At 35.0% G+C, this 27326-nt stretch overlaps 4 protein-coding genes across 5 annotated transcripts; 2 read left to right on the plus strand and 2 right to left on the minus strand.

Annotated features, from left to right (window-relative positions):
* Positions 1 to 6343: 6343 nt before the first annotated feature.
* On the plus strand, positions 6344 to 10063 carry LOC103840168 (heat stress transcription factor A-1d). Its single transcript, XM_009116646.3, has 3 exons — positions 6344 to 7168; positions 8492 to 9660; positions 9764 to 10063. Exons 1-3 carry the CDS (start codon positions 6878 to 6880, stop codon positions 9774 to 9776), a joined length of 1473 nt encoding a protein of 490 aa, XP_009114894.1. The 5' UTR covers positions 6344 to 6877; the 3' UTR covers positions 9777 to 10063.
* Positions 10064 to 10286: 223 nt separating this feature from the next.
* Positions 10287 to 11677, minus strand: LOC103840169 (mitogen-activated protein kinase kinase 10). Its single transcript, XM_009116647.3, has one exon. The coding sequence runs from the start codon at positions 11387 to 11389 to the stop codon at positions 10463 to 10465; it is 927 nt and encodes a 308-aa protein (XP_009114895.1). The 5' UTR covers positions 11390 to 11677; the 3' UTR covers positions 10287 to 10462.
* Positions 11678 to 11917: 240 nt separating this feature from the next.
* On the minus strand, positions 11918 to 13848 carry LOC103840170 (syntaxin-22). 2 transcript variants are annotated; one of them, XM_009116649.3, is made up of 7 exons: positions 13521 to 13848; positions 13283 to 13382; positions 13065 to 13204; positions 12769 to 12828; positions 12521 to 12678; positions 12346 to 12446; positions 11918 to 12233 (listed from the first exon to the last, which is right to left on the minus strand). In XM_009116649.3, exons 1-7 carry the CDS (start codon positions 13691 to 13693, stop codon positions 12168 to 12170), a joined length of 798 nt encoding a protein of 265 aa, XP_009114897.1. In that variant the 5' UTR covers positions 13694 to 13848; the 3' UTR covers positions 11918 to 12167. The 2 variants fall into 2 exon arrangements, with proteins under 2 accessions (XP_009114897.1, XP_009114898.1); XM_009116650.3 differs by having other exon boundaries at positions 13289 to 13382; positions 13521 to 13845.
* Positions 13849 to 13952: 104 nt separating this feature from the next.
* Positions 13953 to 15153, plus strand: LOC103840171. Its single transcript, XM_009116651.3, has 2 exons — positions 13953 to 14176; positions 14521 to 15153. The coding sequence occupies exons 1-2, from the start codon at positions 14046 to 14048 to the stop codon at positions 14963 to 14965; spliced, it is 576 nt and encodes a 191-aa protein (XP_009114899.1). The 5' UTR covers positions 13953 to 14045; the 3' UTR covers positions 14966 to 15153.
* The last annotated feature ends 12173 nt before the right edge of the window (positions 15154 to 27326 follow it).

Raw genomic sequence — 27326 nt, forward strand, 5'->3', positions numbered from 1 at the left:
ATTCAAAACAAAAATATTTATTATAATGATCTCATAATTCTTTCATTATTTTTTTAATTATAATATTTTTTTAATCTATAATAGTTTTTAATACTTCATAAATTAAAATAAAATAATTTTTATTAAAACTTCCCGTCCGCAGGGCGGGCAGACCCTAGTTATAAATATAAACTAGTTTTATGTTTATATGGATGATTTTTAGATTTTTCATAGTTTTAATGGTTTTTATCAAGATCCAATCCTGCTACATCACATGTTTATGCTCGAACCAATTATTAGACCCAACCCATCTATGTAACCAGTTCATGATTGAACCCGGTTTAACCATCGGGTCGGTCCGGTTTTAAAAATATTGGCAAATAACCAACATCTCAAAAGTTCTTAAAAATATATTATTATTAATGAAAAATATTTGATATAGCATTTTTCATTTTTCTGCTAGTTTTGTCTGTACATTACAACGGATAATGATAATAATGAATATAAGAAATGATAGTAAAACTGATATCACTCAAATTACTTTAAAGAGTGAATTTTACTCTCTCAAATAGGAGGTTCAGTTGTAGTAAACATGTGAACATTGAATGAGTGTAAACGTGTCCTTACCGTAGAAGTGAGAACATTACACTCCCAAAAGGTGCAAATGTAATTTCATCGAAATGATGCGACTTGCTTCATGCAGAATGTTGATCCATATGGATTAAAATGACAAGCGGTCATAAGTGTGAAACATGTTGTTCATGGTTGGTGTTACGGCCCATTATCAATGGGTTATGGATCAATATCTCAAAAAGAGTGTATATGACCTGAAGGTTTTATTGTCCCTTGTAATGAGTATATAATGTGTAACTTTATAGACAACCAAAGGTGAACGAAACATCATGAGTATGATGCTAAAGTAACCTGACTTGGATGGTTAACACTTTAAGGGCCCAAAAACGAAGGCGATGCAATCATTATTAAGGTTGTTTAGAGATATGCGGCCAGATCTTCGAAGCCGGTTAGCACATGTGGTCAAAGAAAAAGACAGAGTGAAATAATGTAGTTTAACTAAGAAGGAATCCTCTAAATTCTACAATTGTGGTCAACTTGAAAATCTAGCCAACGACTATCCAAATAACAACACAAAAGATACGTCTAAAATGTTTGTTATTTGCTACTAATTCAGAATAATTACTTACTAAACGATGAAATAGACTAACCAATTGAAAAGGCCAGAATATCTCCTGGCAATATCAATCTTTTCAGAATATGTATGTAGTTTTCAGTTAAGCAAGAAATAAAAAGGGATTATTTTGATGTAGCTGAGTTAGGTGGTTGATAACAAGTATGCACAACAAGTGATGGGGTGAACAAAGAGGTTGAAGTGTTTTTTTTCTTTTGAATTAATGTTAAATTTATTCAAAAAACATTTTTGTACATCAAATGCAATTAAATTTGAAACTCTAGAGAAAATCTAACTTTACAATCTAGTTCCAAACCAAAATTGTAGAAGACCTACATGCTTCTTATTATCCGTATACCTTAGCAAAGCAAGTCGATTCCTCACATTCTTATCCAGCATTTTATGTAGAACTTGACCTGAACGGGGAGCCTCCCCATGTAAACGCTTGTTCCTTTTACACCAGATCATATGTATGACAGCCTGCATAGCATATTTGACACATAGCCTCGAGTTGGAATCAAGCTGTGAACCCGAGAGTGATCGAACAATCTCATTCCAAGACATTGTGTGATTCCTAAGTAATATACCTTTGGTGAGGTTACACCAAATCCAGGAAGAGAACTCACAGGAGAAGAACAAATGATTTCTAGTTTCAGCCAAATTGTTGCAAAGCACACACTAAGCTGGTATAGCCATGTTCCATTCACCATACGATCCATCGTACTGAGCCTATTATGTATCGCCAGACAAGTTATAAAGGAATATATAGGCGTAGCTTGAGAAAACCAAACGACTTGCTCCCAACCACACTTTTGATTTATCACCCAAATGAGCTCCCAAGTCTCATAGGTAGAGAACATTGTGTGATAGTCAGATCCTCTCTTCCATAGATTAACATCATCATCCTCCACCATCAACTCTAGATCTCATGGAATCAATAATGTCTTCCACTTCAATATATCTCTGAACTCTGTGCCTCATCCTCCTATGCTGAATAATCACATCGTTCACCATGGCATGCGAACTAACTCCCATATCAATGAAACCTCTCTCACCAAATATATCTAACAAAACTTCCACCTCTGACCCAGGTTCGAAAACACGGCGATTTTGACCGATTACGCGCCGGAGAAACGCTGTCCGGTGGGTAACCGCAGCGATTTTGACCTATCTGGCCAACAAATCGGAAATTTCAAAATCCTCCTTTTTTTTGAAGTTTTGGTGGTTTGGAATCCGGTGCATGGTTATAGATTGATTAAAATTGATTAAAATTCCATGAAAACCAAAGAATCGTCAAGAACAAATAAATAAAAAATGAGGCTGCTGAGATTAGGTTTAAAATCGCAGAAAAGAGGTAAGAAACGAGGGTAGTTTGGTAAATCTTACGATCATTAAATAAAAAACAAAAAAATACAGAAATGTAGAGAGTGTTGGTCGAACACATGACCCGAATATCATTAATTGAAGAGAGAAACCATTGTACCACAGTACATTTATGTTTTATGATACGATTATTTAGTATATATCCATATTTATATATTATATTATTAAAAACTACTCCCCGATTAATCGAATTGATTCGGCGCTAGGCCCGGGTAGACCGCACGCGTTGCGCCTAGCGTATTCCCGAACATGGCCTCTGACCAACAATCAAACCAAAAAAAGTACTCTTCCCATCTTAATCTTCTTCTTATAGAAATCTTGAGCTATATGCTTCTGAGTTTAATAAGCTTCTTCCACATCCATGAACCTTTATTTCCTCTCATCCCAACCTCCCAGAACGTTTTTCCCACCAGAAGATACTCTCTAATCCAACTACTCCACATTGACTGTCCAGAGAGCAAGTGCCATATCAATTTTAAACTATTCACAAGATTAACTTCTTTCAACCTCCTCAGACCTAGGCCACCCTCAGCTTTTGGCTTACAAACATCAGACCAAGCAATTTTTGCTTTAGAAGTTTTTAACTCAGGGCCAGACCAGAGAAATGCAGCACACAAACTTTCTATTTCCTTCAAACACTGACTCAGAAGTCTGAAACCCGAAGACCAGAAGTTCACAATGCTCATGATAACATATCTAATAAGGTGTAAGCGTCATGCATAAGAGATAAGCCTAGTTGTCCAGCTTGCAATATGATTTCTTATTTTTTCAATCAACGGAAGATAGTCATTCTTATGCATCCTTTTCGTCAGGAGAGGCAAGCCAAGATATCTCACAGGAAGAGCCCCATGCTCAAAAGGAAAGTCTGAAAGAATTAGATCTTTAGCACTCTGATTTAAACCTGCCATGTAGATGGTAGACTTTTCCAGACTAATACTCAAACCGGATTCCCTTGCAAACCCCATCAAAGACCGAGATAACACCTTCAATAGATCTTTTGGAGCCTTTCACAAACACTAAAAGATTATCAGCGAAGCATAGATGCGTCAAAGAAAACCTTTTACACAAGGGATGATAGCCAAAACACTTATCCATAACAGCCTTATCCATCCTTGAAGACAGCACATTCATGCATATCACAAATAGGTAAGGATATAAGGAACATCCTTGTCTCAGTCTTCTCTTACGTTGGAAATAACCAGCAAGCTCCCCATTTACTTGCACCAAGAATGAAGGAGTAGTTGTGCATATCTGTATCCAGTGAAAAAGCTTTATGGAAATCCATAAACCAGTAGAGTATTCAGTACAAAGTCCCACTGTACCGAGTCGAACGCCTTTGAGATATCGATTTTCATGGCACACCTTGGAGAAATTGTTGGACTATGGTAATCCTTAACCAGTTACATAGCCAACAAAACATTTTTCATAAGCATCCTTCCATGAACAAACGCCGACTAATTCACATATATAATACTTAGGAGCAGCTTCTTAAGACAATTAACAAGGATCTTGGATATAGTCTTATAGATAACATTACAGCAGGCTATAGGCCGATAATCTTTAATCATCTTTGCATCTGTCTTCTTTGGAATAAGAGCAAATATAGTCGAGTTGATACCTTTTGGAAGAAACCCTTTCAGAGAGAAAAACTGAATTGCAACGGTAAAATCAGAACCCAGAATATCCCATGTAGCTTAAAAAAAATCATTAGGATACCCATCGGGTCCTGGCGACTTTTGTGACGGCATAGCAAATAGAACAGTCTTAATCTCCTCCGCTGTGACCTCTTGCCCCAACATCAAGCAATCAGCTTCCTTACAGCGAAAATTAAGAAGAGCTCTCAAATCTGAGACCGCAGTTTCCACATATTCAGAAGGAACATGGTTGAGAAAGGGTGAGTAGAACTGAACTGCTTCTTTCTTTATTTCCTTCTGAGTAGAAACTATCTCCCCACCAACACAATGTATCTCCTTGATCATGTTCTGTGATGTCCTCAACTTCATAACATTGTAAGAAAATTTATTGTTCTTATCTCCAACATCTAACCAATGCAACTTTGATCTTTGTTTATAAAAGTATTCCTCCAGATCAGCCACATGAGACCAATGCCAATATTCTTCAATTTCATCCTTCATATTATCCCTGAAGGATTTGAAAGAGTAATACCTTGTTTATCACATAGAACCTCTAAAGCCAGATGTGCACGTTTTGATAAGTTACCCAACTTTTCCTTGCCCATCGTTCTCAAGATAGGTTTGAGACCTTTAAGCTTTTTAGAAAATTGATGAAGCCTCGGTTTCCCTCAAGTCCACACTAACAGTATCCATCTCAGCAGAGAGAGTTTCCTCTTCCTCCATAAGTTTTCCTTCTTCCTTATTATTATTTATTAATGCAAACTTAGGAACAGAAGCAATGGTTCTGACAGTAGTAGAGATAATCTCACTGGACTTCTGCTCTTTTTTATGGAGATAGCCAGACCTAATCAATTCCAATTCCAGAAACTTCTTGCTTATTACCCGACGATAATTTTTCCTCATCAGTCATGACTATAATAGAACCTCCATCCTTCACAACTTCTACTGAATCAGACACAATCATTACTAACTCTTCGTCAACAGGAACCCCCACAGAAGAAACTTCGTCAGAAACACTTTCTTTCTCTTTCTCTTTCTGCCACAATACAAACCTCCTCTTTCTGCTGAGCCGCACATACTTTCTCCGAGTGACTCCATTTTTCACACACCGTGCATATTAGCGGAAGCCACAGATAAATGAACTCCACCAGCTTGCCATCTTTAGTTAAATTATCTTCTTAGGAAGGTTTTTAGAGACATCCACTTTAACAAAGACTTTTGATGTTTCAAGATTTGTACAAGCCAAGGTCTCAGGGTGCAAACGAACTGGAAACCCTGCCGCATTCGAGATAAAACTATGCCCTTCCCAAAAGTACTCAAGGGAACCCTCTTCAAATAAACCCACATTGGAATATCAAACTCCTCATGCTTTTCCGCCTCCGTTTTTGGATCCCACTTGTAAACAACCAGAGGAACCCCATAAATGTTCCAAAGACCACGCCTTATGATTCGCGCACGAAAAGTTGGATTACGAACCCTAAAACGCATGGTAGTCGGATTCACCTCATAAACATCGATCATACCGGCTTCATCCTTCTGCTTCTAAAGCTTATTAATGATGACATGAACTTTAGCCATATGAGGCGCTGTAGATAGAAACTTCCCGACTAGGAAATCCTCCCAAAGAGGAGTAGAATCGCCGATAACCTCACTCGGAATCACAACAGACGGAAAATCCTCGGACGTATACTTTTTCAAAACCTGCTTATTTTCGACTTTCAACTCCCATGAATGACCATTCTTTGGAACAGAACCCGCTGCGTGTCCATTCTGATCACCGGAATCGCCTAGTGGCGCCGGAAATCAAACGGAGACAAAGACGAAACCCAAAATCCTTAATCGCCAAAAATCACCCTCAGAGCAAAACGACACCATCCAAAACCAAAAGTCGGGTACCGATCTTTTCTCGAAGCCCTTATTTACACTTTTAAACAAATCGAGTTTTCTATGCTAAAATAAACATTTATCGTGTAATGTAGTAGTGACCAAATATGACCATCTATGATGAGGTTGAAGTGTTTCTAGGGAGAGTTCAATGTCAAAAGATGTGAAAGTGAGTGTGTGTGGCTGAAGTGTGTTTTACTCTTCATTTACCTGTCCTTATATACTCCTCTTTGTTGGTTCCAATCTTGCTATGTCTTTGTCCTGAACTTTTTGCTGAACCGTGAAATCTGAGCTTCTAACCATAGAAGACCGATTCCCCTGCTTACAACACCTCGGGCTCTACTTCATCCTTATGTTATGTGTACCGACGTCCTCCTTAGATCCTCGATGTTTTACTCCTAACTGATCCAAATCTGAGATTGATGCTATGCCTAACGAATTGCTTCCTGCTCATCTTCTTAGGATCTCAGTTGGATGGTAGATTTGAGCCCAATAGTTACTTTAACAAATAAGTCAATCATAATTATAAAAATTGGTTGCCGTGTCAGGGGAGCCACGCAGCCCATAATACAAAGCTCAAAGAGCCAATAATAAAATGACACGTAGGAAATCCCGACGCTTTTTAGAGAGAAAAAGCGAATGTCTATTTCCGTAATATCGCAAAACAGTAGATGACTCTCCCGTCGTCGTCGCCTCTCTCTATATCCTCTTCCTCCATCGTCTCTCCCTCAGCTCTCTCATCTCCTCCTATCTTTGATAGATCTCTCCTTGGGTTTATCAATTGCTAGAAACCCTAACTTTCTTCAAATCCATGGATCGCGGTAACAGAACCAAGGGAGGATCTGTAACAATGGAATCAACGGAGATTCAGCCTTCTCCTCAACCGCAGCCTGTGGCGGTCCTAACTGGAAACGCGCCTCCTCCGTTCCTGAGCAAGACCTATGACATGGTTGACGATCCCGCAACCGATTCGATTGTGTCGTGGAGTGCGAACAACAACAGTTTCATCGTGTGGGATCCACCACAGTTCGCTAAAGATCTTCTTCCCAAGAACTTCAAGCACAATAATTTCTCCAGCTTCGTCAGGCAGCTTAACACCTACGTAATTTCCCTCTTTCCCTTCCCTAAGTTTCAATTCATGTCTGCTTAGGTGACTAAGCAGAGGAGTTTTCTAGTTTCTGTTATCTTTTTTTTTGGCTGATCTTGTGATTGTTTAGTTTAGCACCTCACGGTTCTGGTATTACAGTAGATATACTGCAGTTGCCATTTCATAAACTTTACTAATAAGAGTTTCTCAATAGCTCTCTTGTTGGGATGACTAGTGGTCCTGTTTGCTAGGACATGAATTCACGGCATGGGCAAGTCGTTTTATCAACTGAAACCAGCTGAGCAGTGTAGTTAATGGAATAGTAGATTTGTAGATGAACCTTGCACTTAAGGTTTTAACTTGGAGATGTGAAAGTGAGATAAAGATGTATCCTTTGATGTCTGTTTGACCCCTTGTTATTAGCTTTAGTAAATAGTCGAACTCTCGAAGATAGTAATGAATCTTCCTGAATTTTCTCAGCGTTATAAACGAGAAGAAAGAAGAAATACGGAAAAAAAGAGAGCACGTCTCATGTTGATCATGACCTGCGTGCAAGGTTATAAACTTTTTGTCATTACTACGTATCCATCTACTTGAAAACCTTGAGGCCAAAGTGATCAGTAGTCCCTGGAATGGAAACAGGATCATAAGTAGGTCCTTGATATGATCTTTACATCTTTTACCCGACTTGTCAGTTACAGGAATCATAGAGTTGCTCTGTGCATTTTCATTTAGGTTAAGTAGTTATCTGCTCATATGGGCTGGATGAATTTTCTGTTGCTTATACTAGCTTTGCCCTATACAAGATCATGATCAATGGAGCTTATGCTGCTTTTTATTTAGAGCAGAGTTGCTAATAATGCTGCTAGATGGTGAATGCGCTTACATAACCTGGATTTTTTTTTTCTGTATATATCTTTAGTAGTTTATTCCGTATATCCTCTTAACATAAAGATTACACTGGTATACCATAGAGACCTTTTACTATCTTAATTTTCAAAGATCCATATTGGATATTTTGGTTTCTCCTTTGGTTTGGGTGGTAGGTTAGACTGAAAGTAGGAACATGTATTTAGCAGTTTATTGCTTCATCTGATGACCAGATCAGCTGACTGCATTTGGTTTACTACGTTTACTTGACTTCTGAATGAAAATTGCTCTGGAGCATGGGATTCCAACGACGTTACTTCCTGTCAATGGCTGTTTGAATCTGTGAATAGTTTGCAGTTAGGATTTGTGTTGGAGTAATTAGATTTAGACTCGTGTGATGACTTCTTTCTCATTTATTTTGATGGAATCCGTTCTCATTCCATTCTGCGTGCCTTTTTCTTGGAACAGGGTTTCCGGAAGGTTGACCCTGATAAATGGGAATTTGCGAATGAAGGTTTCCTTAGAGGTCAGAAGCACTTGCTTAAAACAATAACTCGGCGAAAACCTGCACACGGACATGGACCTCAGCAATCTCAGCACTCGATTGGGCAGAACTCATCTGTAAGCTCATGTGTTGAAGTTGGCAAGTTTGGTCTCAAAGAAGAGGTCGAGAGGCTTAAACGAGATAAGAACGTCCTTATGCAAGAACTCGTTAGATTAAGACAGCAGCAACAATCCACTGATAACCAACTTCAAACGATGGTCCAGCGTCTCCAGGGCATGGAGAATCGGCAACAACAGTTAATGTCGTTCCTTGCAAAGGCAGTACAAAGCCCTCATTTTCTATCTCAGTTCTTGCAGCAGCAGAACCAGCAAAACGAGGGTAGTAGGCGAATCAGTGATACCAGTAAGAAGCGGAGATTCAAGCGAGATGGCATTGTCAGTAATAATAAGGATTCTGCTTCTCCTGATGGACAGATAGTGAAGTATCAACCTCCAATGCACGAGCAGGCAAAGGCAATGTTTAGTCAGCTTATGAAGATGGAACCTTACAAAGCCGGGGATGATGGTTTTCTTCTAGGTAACGGTACTTCTACTACTACTAGTACAGAAGGAACAGAGATGGAGATTTCAGCGAACAACATAACGGGTATATCTCTTCAGGAGATGCCAACAGCTTCTGAGATACAATCATCATCATCACCAAGTGGAGCAACTCCGGAAAACGTTACAGTAGCTGAGTTTCCAACACCTGAAGAAGCAATTCCCTCACCTGATGACCTGTCTCTACCCGAATTTGCTGATATGCTGCAGGAGAATATCGCGGAGGTGCCTCCAGAGAATTTCTTGGAAACAAACATGGAAGATTTGAGTCCTATCCTAGATTCAGATCTGTTCAATAATGATGATTTACCCTTTGACATTGACGACATTCTGAGGGACCCCGATTTAGAACCTTCGGTTGATGATTACGCTTCACTCTTTCAAGACATTCTCATGTCAAGCCCGGTTCCAGATGATATGGAAGTAACACCAGTGGATGTTACAACGAAGGACGGTGAGACAGAGCAGAAACAGATGGATAATCTGACTCAACAAATGGGTCTCCTCTCGCCTGAAACCATAGATCTTTCAAGGTAACCAATATAACTTTAGTAGTTATCAGTCAGACAAAAAAAAAGGTCTGTTAACTCAACTATATCTCTGCTTATATATCTTCATAATGTTGGTTCCATTCAGGCAAAATCCTTGATTTTGGAAGTTCTGAAGTCTTTCGAAGTAACACCAAACTACTATGTTCCCTAAGAAGTAAGAACATCATATGCTTCATCTCATGCCCTGATCATTTTATTTCTTCTTTCTTAAATCAAACTTCTTTACATCTATTCATTTACACACTCTATCAAGGTGTGGTGGATCTCTGTCGAAGTTTCAATGTACTGTTGAATTTTTTAGCCTTTTTGTTAGAAGAAAGCTAAATGAACTTGAGGTCAACAGAATATCCTATGTTTCGTTTGATTTACTGTTTGTCCTTATTAATCCTACTTTGCAACTTTAAATATATAGAAATATACATTTTCAGACTGAAGACTTACAAGTGATGTAGATCAACTTGCTAAAAAAAGGCCAGGACTAACCAACAAGATTATGTAATTTCCTGGACAATGTAAAACACCTTGTAATGTTGCTATCAATGAAAAGAAAAGTTGACCAAAAAAAAAACATTTTTAATTTACTATATTTGTATTCCTAAATTTTTTTTAAAAATATTATTAGAAGAAATCTTATCCAAAACTGAATTTGAGCAAAACTAAAAAGTTTCAAAAAGAAACTGAAATGGTAATAATCAATCTTGAAAATCAAACCGGAAAACATAATATTCAGACCTATCACTCTCCAGATGAAAAGGAACAAAACTTGTGAGAGAGACTAGACTAGCTACTGTCTGTTTTTCACAAAAGGATGATAAAGAAGCTCATCCACTGTGCCTCTTTTCGTCCAGTCCTTCTCCAAACATCTCCCAACAAAATCTCTAAACTCCAACGTACCACTCACTGGAATCTCCACTTTCTCATTACAACAAATTGCACAAACCAGAGCCGCCCAGTCCGGTTTATCTCCAACTTTAGTCAATGGATACCTTCCAAGACAACACTCAAGAACCACAACACCTAAAGACCACACATCCCCAGCAAAACCAATCTCTTCAAATCCCCATTTATCTGGATCCACACGTTCAGGACTCATATACGCACACGTCCCGCTCGAACCATAGTCTCCTCTAGTTACAATCCGGCTCGCACCAAAATCCGCGATCTTGACCTCTCCTTTTTTGTTAATGAGTAGATTCGAAGGCTTTATGTCTCCATGGACTATTCTCATTTCTTGAAGATGACGTAACCCTTGGAGGATTCTGTTAGCGAGAGTCGATATCACCGGGTCAGGCAAAACGTGTTGGGCAAGCAACATGTCCTGGAGAGATCCTTTCTCCATAAGCTCCATCACAAAACAAAGATCGGATGAGTTAGCAAAAACGGCGTAGCATTTTACGATGAAGCTTGATTCGATTCTCTTGAGAGTGTCAGCTTCAACAGTAGTTATGCTGAGATCTGACCGGATGAGTTTTAATGCGTAGAGAGCTGTGGTTCTCCGGTGACGGGTTCTGTAAACTGTCCCGTTGCTTCCTTGTCCTAAAACGGTGAGTTTCTCGAGATCGTTCAAGGTTTGAACCGGCGATGATGAGTCAGGGTTTGATGATGAAAATGAGGACGGAGATGGGTCTCTGGGGATGCCGTGGTAATATGGTGGTGGTGGAATAGAGAATGTGAGTGGTTCTTGGTGACGTCTCTCTCTCACAAGTGACATCTATTTTGTTATTCTCACTTGTGTTTTCAAGTCCAAGGTTGCATAAGGAGCTTTTTGTTGTTAAATACATAAAAAATGAGTCGATGATAATCATCTCATTGTATGACACTTGTCACAGTCAGTTTTAACAAACTCAAACATGTGTGGTTTTCAGGTAATGGTGATGGATTTGTTTCTAAAATTTTACAGGATAAAAATAGGTCACTAGTTTTGAGATTTTATTACCTTTTGTATTTTTCTCTTTTCTCCTTACATCTAGTAAGAATCTTTTTTTATAGTTCGGAAGATTTGGCCCATAGGAAATAGGGGCACGCGAGAAGTTGGCTCTTGGGAAGATGATAATAAGTAACTTTATTTTTCTTTTCAAGAGTGGATAAAATATAAAACTAAACAAACAATCATGAACAACAATTTTTTTTTTTTTTTTTTTTTGACATCCAGTATTTTTCTTTAAATATGATTTTTTGTAACTATTTTGTTTTGATAAAATAAAATAAAGATGCTTGTTAGTTGCAGACTTGCAGTGATTTTTTACTGTTTTTTTTTAATATATGTTAAAAACAGTAATGTGGCCTAAACGCATTTGACAAAAACAATTAAACACCATTGAAATAGCTACACAAACCGACTCGTTTTACAAGCGATTGAAAGACAAGGAAGTCGAGGGAATATACAAGACACGAGTATAGCTTCAAAGTTCAAACACTCGAGAATTCTATGTCCAAAAACCAGACTTCTCTTGAATGTTTAACCACATGATTGTGTATTTCAGGCGATCTCAAGCTGCGAGTACTATGACAACGATGAGTAGAACGATACCAAATATCACCATAAGTAAGCACATCTGCATAATAAAGATAACGTAGAAAAGAAAGTGAGGAACATTAAGACCGACAAAAGTAAAGTTTATGAAAGCTGAAACAATTGTTATTCCCTTCTCTCAATTTTCATTTTACCAGAGACGAGTTTGATCGTTGTGTCCTGGAGGCTTTCACGAGATGAGACCTTCCCTGCGCTGTAGAGGAATGTGCATTCTCCACATGGCTACCAATATCATCTGCATGAAACAGATTTTTAAGAAGCGATTAGGATTCAAAGAATTGATTTTGCTTGAGAAGTTGAGAGATTTACCTATCATGGCTCCTTGGTCGTGAACCAACACCGCAAGATCTTTGAAAATCTCGTTTACTTCTACGATTTGCTGCTGAACTTCCTGTATTCCCTGTTCTCGTTCCTCTATCACCGCTTCGTTGAAGGATATTTCGTTTTCAAGCAACACAACTTCTTGCCTAGAGATGAAGAAAGAAGGGAGGTCACAAAGCATGAACGCAGGAGTTTATTTACAGAGAGATATGATATGAGGCGTTGAACGTACTTACCTTCTAGATTCCATGAGGAAACGCTGCTCTTGTGATCTATCATAGCCAATGTCTACTTCACTGTGGTATTAAGGAAAAAATAGAAACATCAGTAATAACTTCAAGCTGGATGTAAGAACACGGGATGTTACTCCTGGGAAGAGCTACCAGTCAAAGACGGGTACAGGTAAAATAGACTAAAAATCAACAAACGAAAAGGTGGAGCTATCAATCAATTTAAGAGGGTAGAGACTAGATGTTTCTGACAATACAATACTAAATCTGCTTATTATGTAACAGGCTCATCAATTCAATACCTTGAAGAAAGATCGGTTTTTGGATCGAAAGGAGTGTAAGAAGTTTCCCTTTCAGCCGCAACTCGCTGTGCCTTCTGAAACTCTTTAAGCACTGCTTCGAAGTCCTTTGCAAGCTTAGCATCTGCAATCTTCTTACTTTGCTGCAGCAAATACGTCCAAATCTTTCAAATGACTGAATGAGAAATAGACAAAAACATCTTACAAACTCAGAAAACAACAGTTACAGAAACATCTCGATGATGATCAGTTTGGCTAGCTTCTTTAAGTTTGGCCGAAGTGTCCTTTACCAACTGCCCAATATGTAACCTTGTCTTGTGCCTGACAAACCAAAGCAATCCCTAGTTAACTTCAAAATGGGGGTTTGCCTCAAAGACATAATCAAAGAACCAATTGAGTAAAGTCTCAAGCTTTTGCCTATCCATACGAAAACCCCCTAAAGATGAGGACGAGACTCACAGCTTGTGACGGAGGTCGAGCGTATCCTTAGGAGTACCGAGAGTGTTAACAAGGCGCTGGAAGGTAGAAACGGCGGTGTTGATCTCAAAGATTCCAGACGCCACCGCTTGTGTTCCTCCTTCCTTGTTCCCCTTTATCAATTTCCTCCCCGCTTCCAAATCCTGAAAGCTCATCTCTCTGCAACCGTTGTTCTCGAGGTTACACAAGGATTTGTTTGTGCAAAACGAAATTCGAAATTGCTTCCAAGAGAGGATAGAAACGATTTTTAATTAATTTGGGTTTTGTTTATCCAAGTCGTAAAAGACACGTGAAGGGAAGACGAGACGAGAACTTGTCTACTCCTGCAGTAATCTGGGCTTTTAATATATCCATTATCATAATGGGCCCGTACAGGCCCATATTTGCACATTTAAGTTAAATGGACGGCGAGGATTGCGTCATTAATAAACTAGACACGGCGGAGATGAGCGGCGATCATTCATCAGATTAAAAAAAAGGAGAATATACTCTAGAAGGGAAGGAACGATGGTGCTGTGGGAGATAACTCTGGGAACAGCCTACTTCTTGGGGCTGAGGCGGACTTATAGGCTCGCCTTGAAGATCCAACGTCGGATTGTTAGTCCCAAGCACCCAAAAATCCGTCAATTTCTTCATCGGTGAGAGTTTTCTTTCCTATATTCTTTTTTTATGTTACGTTTATAGAGAGTCCTATGTCAATCGTTTGATCATTGGTAAGTAATGATTATATAAGTCCTCCTCTCGGCTTTCATATTTAGCAATTGAAGCATTTTCAGTGTGATATGTTGTATGTAGCCTTTATAGGAACTATGGAAGAAAGTGCTCGTTGACTTTTTTTTGCCTTTGTTTTCAAGAGAGTGATCCCATCTTTCTTCTACGTTAACTCTGATTCTTGTACATCATTGTGGTATCCTCTTTCCTGAGATATGACAGAAGCTTAGCTTTCATTTGATTCCAAACTCTTTCTCTTGTGTGTTTGCAGGAGGACTCGTAAAATTTTCGATGTGGCAGTTTCCGTTCACAAGAACATTCAGCATAGAGACATTGAAGTTGGTCGGAGTCTCGGCAACTGGATTCTCCGTTGGCTCGACCGGATGAAACCGGCTGCTCAGATCCGTACTCGACCTGAACCAAACTCCAAAGTTGACAAGGCAAAAAGGCTATCGGAATCAAACACGACCCAGAGTCCACCAAAACGTGAATCCGATAGGCACTTGTTCTCTTCACTGAATCACTTCCAACACAGGCCTTTCCCGACCGTCTCTACCATGATCCAGCCACCTAGTAGACCTAATGGAATTACTACTCAGTACAGACATTACAGTGCCGGTGCACACGCCAGTCTGATTCCTCCGAGCTATGTAAGAGGCAGCGAGTTCGATGGTGTAATCAGGAAGGACATTTTGCAGTGGATGTTACAGAGATGACAATCAAGCATCAAAATCTCCCGACATAATTGAGCACCTTTCTACTTTTAAATTTCATAAACTAATGTGACTCTGTGGATCGTTTCGGAAGTATGTCTCAACCTCTTGTCTTAACCAATGATGTAAAGTTTCCAAGCGTGAATTACGCTCACTTGGCCAGCATCTCTCTAGCATACTTTTGATCATGATTGCTTCAAATCACCCAATGCTCTTCTCATGAAGCGCGATTGGTTTGTCATTTGGTAATAGCACAATATTTGTGCCTTAACTCGAGGCATAAGTCTGGGTCACAAGCGGCAGTGAGTAATCAGAGAGAGCTAATCTTGGAGTATCTGAGAGCCTGGAGATTGGTCAATGGCCGAGCGATGAACCCCAACTCCCTTAATTATGTCGGCTTTGGCCAATCAAACATCGCTACAATATTTGTTACGTCCACCTCCAACTCACGAACATGTTGATTGTTGAAAACTAATCATACACTAAAAGTAACTGAAGGATAACTAAGGGAAGTGCCCACAGGTGAATAAATCTCAACCTCATAAATCATCAAATGCAGCAGAATGAATGGTCTTAAGAGAACACCTGACAATGGATCTGGCCGTCTCCATCGCTATCAGCCTCATTAATCATCCCGCCAACTCCGCCACCGTCAAGGCATGGCCAAGCTTAGCCATGGTGTAATGACCTGCTTCCCCAACGTCCGACCCGGGGTTCGAAGTGGATGTTATGGACACGCGTATACTCATTCTAAACAACCTGACGTGTCCCGTTACTAGTCCCAGGAGTCAACGTATGCACTGCCTTCTGTGAAATACCAATCCATCCATTTCCATATACTTCTCCTTACAGTCCTACGCACGGAGAGGATGAGTAATTGGGTTACTTAGTGTAGCGGTTCTAGACCAGTCTCTCCTCATGACACTCTGTACTAAATACGGAAAATAGGATTGACTAGCAACTTACTATCAAGCATGCATTCAATACTATATCGGCATCAAACATTGCAACCTAAATGCTACAACAAACATAGCAACCTAAATGCTACAACAAACATTGCAAGAACTTAGTCATTGCTACACATGGACTCGACCAACACAACTGACTCGGCTCCAAGAAACTTAGACGTAAGGACCTATGGCTCGCTCACAGACGTCCACCTCGTGTCTGTCTGCCATGCATCCGTTATACAACCGACCCGCTGCTTCCTATGTAGCCACCCGCTCGTAGCCCGTTGGCCCTGTATGACACTGTCTGCCATGTGGTCTTGATGATCACTTATGCCCCAACTCGGCATGACTAAACGGGCCCCGTACGACACTGTCTGCCATGTGGTCTTGATGATCACTTATGCCAAACTCGGCATGACTAAATCCTACAGCGCCCATTAACTTCAGTCCTTTCGCGGTCTCTCACATTAACTCATCATCTCTTTCTACACGCCACCCGTTCTTGTTGTCTTAACACATCACATTCTAATTATCATTCTCGTTAACTCATTCATTCAACGCCACCCGTTCTTGGTGTTACATGAAATACACTTGACATTCATTTACTCGTTCATAGTAGCATCTTTCATTTGAATCATTCAAACACTTATGCTATTAATTACCCTTTTAACTATTAACCTATGTGTGCAGTTCTTTCTAGCAACCTAGCTCTTCATCAAGCAACCATCACAAGCATTAAGAAAACCTATCACACAAGCAAGCAGACCATATCATTCATTCACATCAACGCAAGACAGTCCATTATTGTCTTTTATATAGTGGGAAGGTTCTTATGCAATATGATTCATCCATCTATCAACTTAGCATCCATTATGATCTTTCAAACTAACTTCAAAAAACACTAACCAAACCCTAATTCCAACATTCATTAGTATAAAGGACATGATAGAATATTGGGTTCGGAACACCTTACCTTAAACTAGATCGGGAGATAGATCTGGAGAACTGGAACAAGAGAAAAAGAGATCGAGCAATTACAACGAACAGCGACCAACCACCACTTGGCGGCCACCACACACGTCCGCCGGCGAGGAGAGAGAGGCCGATGAAGAGATAGAAAGAGGAGAGTCGCGAGAGGAAAGAGAAAAGAAGAGAAGATGCTATAGTTTCAGCCTCTAGGATTTTTCTACAGAGTTTCGCTTTAGTTTATGAATGAGACAAAATAGATAAGAGGTCTCTCTATTTATAAGAAAAGAACGAGGAACCCTAGGTTTTATTCTATTGGACTGTCCTAGGTTTTACTTTAATGGGCTGCAGTCCTAGTGGACTCTCTTAAGAAATTTTGGACTGTTACACAAGGAATGAACCAAATCCGCCGCAGTGATAAATCCATCCCCATCAGTATCGAATATCCAGAAAAACCTTAGAAGTTGCTCTTCCGTGTAAGGAGCCGTCATTTTCGCCTCTGAAAGAAGCTTCAACCAGACCTAAGCCACAACTCCAGGAACTCGATAAGTCAATTGCTTATAGTGTCGGCTTTATCAGTTAGTGTCTCGAATTAGCCAGGACTTGGTTTAATCCCGAGTGCTTGGATAAGTGAGCTTTCATCTTTGTTTCGATTGAATACTCAGAAAATATTTCGAAGCTCTTTGATTTGCTCATCGTATAAATTTTTGGAGGCTTTGTCCCTTTCTTTATGTACACCTTTTCTTATGTCTAACTTAGATATAACACAATCTGGAATTTATTTGTGTGTGTACTAGATTCATTTTTCAAAAGATCCAGTCTCAAACTGAAACTTATTTTAGTCCAAAAAAAGAAAAAAAAAACAACTTGTCTCTATCTAGCACAATTTAATGGCGATAAAACGAAGATTTTATAGCTTTTTATCGCTGAAATATACTGAAGTAGAGAAAAAGTCATAAAATTATATTTACTAAAACTTAGCGCATAATTTTGGCTTTTTCTCAAAAAATTTATTTAATTTCCCAAACAATTTAGTATGTCATAGTTTTTTATATATTGAAAGTAATGAAGTGGTATATAAAATGACCCAGTTTCATTTTAATTTTCACTTTTCATGTTTTTACATAAATTAGTAAGAACGTTCAATATTTTGTTGTATTTTTCTAAAAACAAGTTTATTTATGTACTTATTTTTTATTTTATTTGATTGTTGGATATTATATATATTTCGTACTAAACACATTGAGATCCTTCAAAATAAATCAAATAAACTTTTATCTATGATGGTTTTCATGAATTTACATATAAATTTACAAGAAACTGTGTTTTCATCATATATTTTGGAGTTTCAGGTTGTTTTATTTTTACTTTAATGTTTATTTTCTTAATGTATTGAACTTAATCAAACAACGGTTCTCGAGTAGTTAAATGAGTCCACCATGACAATTGACCGATCGAGAGAGCATGGTTTTCATGTTAACAACTTCTAATAATTAATTCAAATTTTCTTATAAGTTAATAATATTTTCTATCTTTTCAATTTAATTATAAATATATTTTTATTTTATTTTAAAATATATTATAAAAATTTACCCTATGTTTTGATATATTAATTCTTAAATATTAAAATATAATTATTATTTTATTTAAAAAAAATTAATTTAAAATATAAATAAAAAATATTGATTACATATATTTTATATGTATAATATAATTAATCAAAATATAAAATTTTCCTCACAAAAATTTATAATATAAAATAAATTTATATTATATATGTTATGTATGTATCCCGATATGTGGGATTCACTCTTCTGATAATGATGGATGGTGCTTCACACAGTGTAGAAGGTACATAATTAATTCTGGATATGTAGTAGAACGATGATACCTAAATAGGACCGGAAATGTGCCTCCTTATTGCCCGGAAACATAGGAGTTAAAGACATATACTTGGAAAATCAATTGCTCACACACTTTCTGTGGGAAATCATTTCAAGATCTTTACCGATGTTGAAGAGTATTAGATCTAGAGGAATTAAGTGCGATCTACAGTGTGAATGATGTGGTGCATAAGAGGAAACCATTAATCATGTTTCTTTGAATTCCCTCCGGCTATTCAAATATGGGCCATTTCAAGAATTCCTACTAATCCAAGGAATTTCCTTTTACAATCAATATTACGAATATGGTTATTTTTTTAGGAGGACTGCTACATATACTCATAATCATCATTTTGCATAGATTCTATGGTATATTTGGAAGGAGAAAATGATAAGGTTTTCAGTGTCTTTGATAAGGACCCCCGAGATACTCTTCAATTGGCAGAAACAGAAGCAATATGTGGTTAGAGGCACAATTAGGGAACAAATAGATCGGGACTCAAATCATCACCACACCTCAACAAGAGGAGGAACATACAAAATACACAACCAAGAATAGGAAGATGGTATTTCACAGATGGTTCCTGGAAAGATAAGGACTTGTACTCAGGTCATGGATGGTATAGTACCATCAGGGGTTTGAAGCTCTGGAGGCACGAAGCTCCAGAGAAAGTCTATCACCCTTGGACACGGAGATTGAAGCATTCATCTCGGCGATGGAATGCATGAAAAAAATATGAAAATTCAGTGTGACTTTTGCAACAGATTGTTCTCAGTTGGTGAAGATTGTTTCAGAACCCGAAGAATGGTCTGCCTTTGCAACCTATGTTGAAGAAATACAAGTACTGAAGAAAAGTTTTAGAAGCTTCAAAATCAAGTGCGTTCCCATGACTCAAAATTCAATGGGGGATAATAATGCACGTGGTGCTCATCTTCAACAGGCTCCTTTTGTTCATATAGACACAGAGCTCCCCTTTTGGTTAGCAGAATTTTAGATGAGTCTATTTAAGCTGACGACAATTAAAACCCGAAAAATAATAAACTAAGTGATTTAAATTAATTTAATTTTGCTATATTATCTTTACATGAGGAGAGTGATTAGTTTTTGAACAGGTTTTGTAGGTCATTTACATTTAAAAAAGGACTGTTATTTCTCAAAGTCACTAGAAAGATTCATTTTATTTTCCTTTTTCATCCAAATTTATTTTGTTAAAAGCATCATCCACTTTGAAAATCCACATATTTCAATGTCTACAAAGACGAATTTTTAATCTGAAAATTCACTTTGCAACTTCTTACCCATTGATGTTTAAGATTTCCTCAGAGTATTCAGGCTCATCAAGATGGTGTGTGTTCACTTCTGTTGCCAAAGTTCTTGCTGCCTTTTATTCATTTGTTGTCCAGACCATAATTCATCATATGTTTTTTTTTGTTTCATATTGCTTCATTTCACCACTTAGAACTTGTATTATTTCCATATTAAATTTCTTTTGTGTTATGTATGCATCTATCCAATGTCTTTATGCCTCCCGTTTAGCTTTTGATGCATTTAGTGTGACGGTTTTGTTGTACTTGAACAACTTCTCCATGACTGGAGTATTTATAAAAGTTGGTTTGAACAAAAAGAAAATCCTAATTCGGGACATACAAGTTCAATGCATGAATTCGATTGTGAATTGTTTGGAAGATGTTTATTGATCGATCAAATGTGATTACAAAGAGAGAAAACTAAGAACTTGTAAAATGATTGAACTCGACAAAAACGATAACCGGTGAAAAGCCTAGTTCTTGTGCCGAAATGCGAGTGTTTTTTAAATGTGCCTTCTCGATCTTTATTCTTCTTCATTTATACTCGACTTGTTGCATTTTTCTCCAAATCAGCATTTAATTATGTTTACTCGATCGGTTTTTTTGAGACATATAATCCATCTCCAACAACATAAAATGAAAATGATGAGAAAAAAAATAAAGACAATTACGACATAGTATATTTACCATGATACTACTTTTTCACATGACTTTCATAGAAAAAAGGCTCAAATATGGGAAGGAAATTTGATCTTTAATACATATTGTTTAGAGGAATTATTTACTTAGGAAGCAAGTGTCATGACACTACAAAAAAACTAGTGAATTGTATCACTTAAATTGTATCACAAAAATAAGTGATACCATTTTAAATTACTTATTTAGAAATGACGCAAATATATAAAAAAATTGAATCAATTAGAACAATTGATGTTTTAATTAATTAATTCAAATAAAATGATACAGATTATATGAATTTGCATCATTTTCACAAAATTTATATTGTTATTTAAATTTATATCAATTCCACAATTGATGCATTTATGATTTTGGTTAACATCATTTAATAAAATGATATATAATTTATATCAATAAAAAATTGATGCTAACAAAAAAATTATATATGTAACTTTATTAGAAATGATGTCAGATTATCTTAATTTGCATCATTTAAAATATCAGATACAGTAAAATTTATTAACTTGTTGTCCAAAAATTTATTTTCATCGATAAAACAAGTTATATATATATATATATATATATAATTTTATATAGTGAAATTCTTTAAATGATCAGTTACAATCCCTAGAAAAATGGAACCTTTACTACAATCCCAAATGAAATGTTAACCAATTAATCTACTAATAATAGCAAACCCAATTAATTCCAAAGGGTTGTGTTGTTTCATTCTAAAAGGTTGTGTTGTTTCATTTAAATGTTGTGTTGTTTCATTCTAAAAGGTGCATTACTAATTGACAAAAGATGTGTCTTTCTATGTTGATTTATGTTTTTTTTTTATCATGCAATGATTTAAATATATTTTTGAAAATGTGTAACAATTTGTTTTATGATTCTTAGAATCTGTTTTAAAAAAAATCTAAAATAAGTGTTTAAAGATGTATCTATTGATCATAAAACTTGAATTAGTTTAAAATAAGTTTTTAAAGACATATTCTTAGATATTTTAATAAATTCTTAAAAATAAATAAAAATTTCAAGATGAAAAGACACATATTTTAGATAATTTTTAGAATAAAACATTGCAACTGTTAATGACAGACCATTACAATCTTTGGTGGCTGACTATTATAACCGTTGGTGATGAATCATTGTAACTTTTAATGTTAACCACTGCAATCTTTAATTGTCAACCGTTACAACCTTTAGATTTTTATATAAGGAATTGTGAACACTGATAAATCCAAATCAAAATAATAATAAAAAAACATCACAACAATCACAAATATATTAGATAAAAAGGATTATTGTTATGCTGGGAACCCAGTAAACTTCAAATAACACAAGGGTGCAAGTATACTAAATAGCTTTTTCCACGAGTCATTGTTTTAAGGAGATTGCTATTGATGCACACCACACGTCGACCAAGTCAATTTCAGATTAATCATTTAACCAGGGAAAACCAGATGTACAATTATCTTTTTGATGCGTAGGTCAAAATTTCAGACAATCTGATGATCGGAAACAATAATGATAATAAATTTGTGCGCCGTGAGCGAATTCTACTCTCCTCTTACAATGTCCTCCCTCTATATTTTACCATTCGAGTTATAAAAAAAACTTACTACAACACGTAATGGCGCTAATGTGGAAAACCTCTGAATTACGTGTAAGTTGTGTTCCATGTTCAACTTTGATTTGCGTTTGCAGTCTACCCATTATCCATCAACAGCCAATCGTGAAAACGGATGAGCGAAAAAAATATGACGTCATCTGTAATAGACCTAACGATGTTGCATTTGGTTTTAAATTCACATCCTCTAGGAGTCGCACCCTTTTGGTGTCAACATCTCATTTGCATCTAATAAATATAAACATGAGAATTTGAAATTCTGTATCCCCTTATAATTCCACCATCATCATCAAATACGTTAGAATCATCACCTTTGCTGAGAATTGTCTCTGCAATTGTTTTCTTTTCTGATTTTAGTGCTTGCTCCATTTTTTATAGGAAAATATCAAGTTAGTGGTTGTTTTATTTCAAGATATACAACTCTTTTGAATGATTATGATTGAACGTGTGCGAGCAGATGGATGGAGTGAATTAATGCCTCCTTTTTGTGGCCCCCAACAATCAGTAATTCACTCTTTTTTTCTCAGATTTTTTTTAACAACTTTCTTGCTCAGATTATTTAAATATATTTATAACATTGTATATTTACAAAATTAAAATATATCAATAATTATATTTATTAGGTCTCACATTGGTTTTAAAAAATACATTAGAGCAAATATTATCTCTATTATATGATTCTTTTATTTTAGAGAAAAAATAACAAAATACATTGAAATAGTCTTAACTACAAACAACAATTGCAAAATTTTGTTTTATCGTATTGCATTTGCTTGTTACCAAATGCAAATCTAAGTAAAGATGAGAAGAACAGATGCATATTTTTAAGCACCTACTCTTACCACTAGAAGCAAAAGACATTGATCTGTTTTCTGATTTTAATAATTATATATCAGTTAAGGAGAATAGATATGATCAAAAAATGAAATTTCTTGCTTTTTCGTAAAAATATTAAAACAATTACTAAAAAATATTTGAAAATGTGTCTTTTGATTTTTGAAGCTGCATAGGTTTTCATGGATATTATTTTTGTTTTGTTTTTTATGTCTATTTATCATACCTTTAGAAAAATTAAATAAATATTTAAAAGTATATATTTTATCAAAAAGTTTGGACAGTGATCTATGAATGTGTTTTTTCATATTTTCTCATTTCTATGTACTATAATTTCAAGGATCTAAAAAAAATGTTTCTACTATTAACCAACCAATTTTTCACAAATTAAGTTTTATCAAAATGTTGATGTCTGTTGGTATATTTTTACAGGTCTGGAACAACTAAATATCAATACATATCAATATATCCTGGGAAATACTATTGGTGCAGTTATATATATGGTTTGAATCAGGACTGGTTTGAACACATGATTCGGCCGTTTACCAATGAACATACATGACCTTTTGCAATGTGTCTTTTGGTCGTATATATATATATATGAGACATGGAAAAGAGAGAAAAAGGTTAAATGAAACATTTAGTGATTGTTAATTTTTGTCTGTGATATGATTTTTATTATGACTCTTACATTCATTTCTATATCAGATTTAAATCATATTCATCATTAATCATACAAAAGTATGTGTACGGTCTACACATTTTGTAAAAAATAAATAAAAAATTACATGTACAAAGTGGTAAGTTGTAAGCAAATAAGTATAAGTTATAATAGCGCATTTTATAAATATTTTAATTTTATTATATTTCTATACTTCTACGTGTTCTAACATTTACTGAAATTTCTTTTATTTTCTATTCAATATTTTTTCTTTTATTTTGCTGTACTGAGTTTTCATTTTTTTATGTTTTACTAGCGTAAGTTCTTATATTGCTAAGAAAAAAATCTGTTTCTATTTGTGAGAAAAATTTATATTTTCTCCCTTAATGTACCATATTTAGTGTAAGAAAATTGTTTCAGTTATTCAGTATCAACTACATCATTTTAAAGGCCGTCAACTACGTCATGCCTTTTATATTTTTTCAGTTGAACAATACTCCATCTGTTCAAAAATACATGAAGGTTTAGAATAATGCACAACAATAAAAAAATGATTTTTACTCAAAAAAATATTTATAGATATAAATTGAAAATTATTCAACCAATTAAAAAATAGACTAGAAAATATCAATGGTTACTAAATTTCTGATAAAATTAAAAGTAATATTAAAATATGATAATATCATCTATTTTGAAAAACCAAAAACTTTCTTAAATATCATCTAATTTAAAACAGAGGGAGTATTTATTAAAATTTTGATAGGTTTTGGGAAACCGGAAAAATAACTAAATCATATATGAAGAGTTTTCAAGTATTTTAGAGACTGAAACCTACTCAGATTGAACAGAAACTATTCTGGTATGTGAGTCTAAAACTACTCTACTTATATAATTTTGTCTTTTCATAATAATTTATTATCTTAAATATTGCATTTTTTCAAAAGAAGTTATCAAAATATCTAAAAATATGTTTTCCATCCTAAAATTATATTAGTTTAAAAGTTGTAAAAATGTTCAAGGATGTGGGTCTCTTAATCCTAAAAATACAATAGTTTATCAAAAGGTGTAAAAGATGTATAAGGACATATCTTAACATTTTAGGAATATGTATTTTTATGCTAAGTATGCAAAGATTTTCGAGAGATTGTGAAAATGAATAAAAATGTGTCTTATCATTCTAGGATAGTGTTTTTTTTATTATAAATAGGAATCCAAAAATTGTCAAAATAAATTATTTTCTAAAAATTGCAATAGTTGACAATTTTGTCAAAATGTCTAAGAATGTATATTTTGTAATGATGTTTATAAGTTGTAAAAATATGTCTTATCATCTTTTTAAACGTGTATTTTAATGTTAATTACATGAAATCAATGTTTGTAATGTAGGTACTTTTTCAAAGGCAATTGTAAACAGTTTTTACAAATAATTTTTTTAATGATATTTTTTGTAAAATGAGTTTCCGTGCGACATCGCACGGGTTCATTACCTAGTTAAAATAACATCAACTTAAGAGAAAAAAAAAGATTACGAGAAGTAGTATAACTGATTCACCTCAACTTGTGGCTTTATATTGGGGCTTTAATTTAGAATTTAGATCATGTGTTATTATATAAATGATTCACCTCAACAAATGATATTCTCTTCTCTCAAAATCCTCATCTTCATTCTTTTTTTCTTTCAGATTCTTAATCTCTTGTATTTGTTTCTTCTTATGAAGAACTTCAAAAGAAACTGGAATTTGCTAATCAGTGAATCTGACTGAAATTTTGGAGAGGTATTTTTTTCATTCTTCTCTTGGTTCAAAGATTACAAGTTTTTAAAAAAAATTATGTTTATGGTTTAAATATTCTTCGTTGCTAGGATCAGGAACTTCAAAAATTATATAAGGAGATGACGTTCATACAAAAATGGAGGAAGAATAGAAATCTTAAGGAATATTGATTAGTGGAGAATTCTACAATGCACAAGAAGGATCTCCATATTTATTTTCATGGAATATTTTGTTCAATCATTTTCATGGAAAAATTTGTTCAAGGAATATTTTCTCCCTTTTAATTTATCTTCTTGTTTCTTTTGAGTCATGTAAATTTTTTCTTTGTAAAATTTTATTTTCAAAAGGAAAATAAAAAATGTTAATGAAAAATTATTGTCTTTAATTTATATATTGACGAAAATCATTTACTGTACAAATGATAATAATATTATTAATTAGCAATTATAAATTAAATAATTACGAAATCATTTTAAAATTAATTTTAATAAATGATATAAATAATTTGAATCAACTATTTGAAACGATTTCAATATTAACATCATATATAAGAAACTGATGTAGTTGTTAAAATCATTTTTTTAATTGATACATAATGATATCACGTACAATAATTGATGTAAATACTAAATATGTTTACAGCATTTATTAATAAATTGATGCAAATTATTTGCATCATCACTTTCAGAGTCATTTATACAAATGATGCAAAATCTTTTTACATCATTTATAACTAATGCAAAAATAAAAAAAATAAATGATGTTAAACACCTCCTTTTTGTAGTGTGAATAAACAGCAAACATGTGAAAGCATAAATTTATTTTATAAGAACTATCTGATATTCAAGTTGATATGGAAAAGAAAATAAACAAAAACATGGATGTTATGTCAAAATGATCAAATAAAATAAAAATAACTTAGGAAAATGGATGAATGATTCTAGATCTAAATAAAAAAGCACTTTGGTGGAGGAGGCCTATCTTATGAATAGGATGGCCGAAATAATTTATAATATGATGAAATTATAACATGAGATTAAGAAATTAGTGTTTTAAAAACTAAAACTTTTAAAAATGCATAAATGAAAGTCAATAATCAGATATTTAAATATTAAATATACTGTTTTTTATCCTCATAAAAGGTATATATAAATTTAAATAATATATTATAAATCGTAGGCAATTTAAAATTTTGGCGTCTTTAAATTTTGTACATGTATCTGGTCTTGTTCTTTCAAAATGTGAATCAATGGGTGTGTGGCTATTGATATAAAGAAGATGACATAAGCATGGGTTGATATGTTGTCATAACCATTAATTTTTAACTATATTTGTATTTGACAACATGGTCACATTTGCAAGTGACAAATGCCAAAAAACTAAGGCCAGGTGTTATTATCAATTAAGTTATCTGAACCATTGTACTGTATCTCTAGATATTTTTATAATAAGTTCAAAGACCAAATTAAATAAGTGAAGTCAAAATTTTCACTGAAACAGATTAAAAGAAGATTGTTTGTTACATTATTTATAGGTGACCATATGACTATACATGTGGATATACATAAATTATATGGTTAAAATGACATACATATAGCAAAAAATAGATGTCATGTACCTAATACCATAAAAAATTTGTTTACATTTTTACTCCTCAAAATTCTTATTTTTTGTTGTCG

The sequence above is a fragment of the Brassica rapa genome, chromosome A09, assembly GCF_000309985.2.
Source record: "Brassica rapa cultivar Chiifu-401-42 chromosome A09, CAAS_Brap_v3.01, whole genome shotgun sequence".
Taxonomy (NCBI): domain Eukaryota; kingdom Viridiplantae; phylum Streptophyta; class Magnoliopsida; order Brassicales; family Brassicaceae; genus Brassica; species Brassica rapa.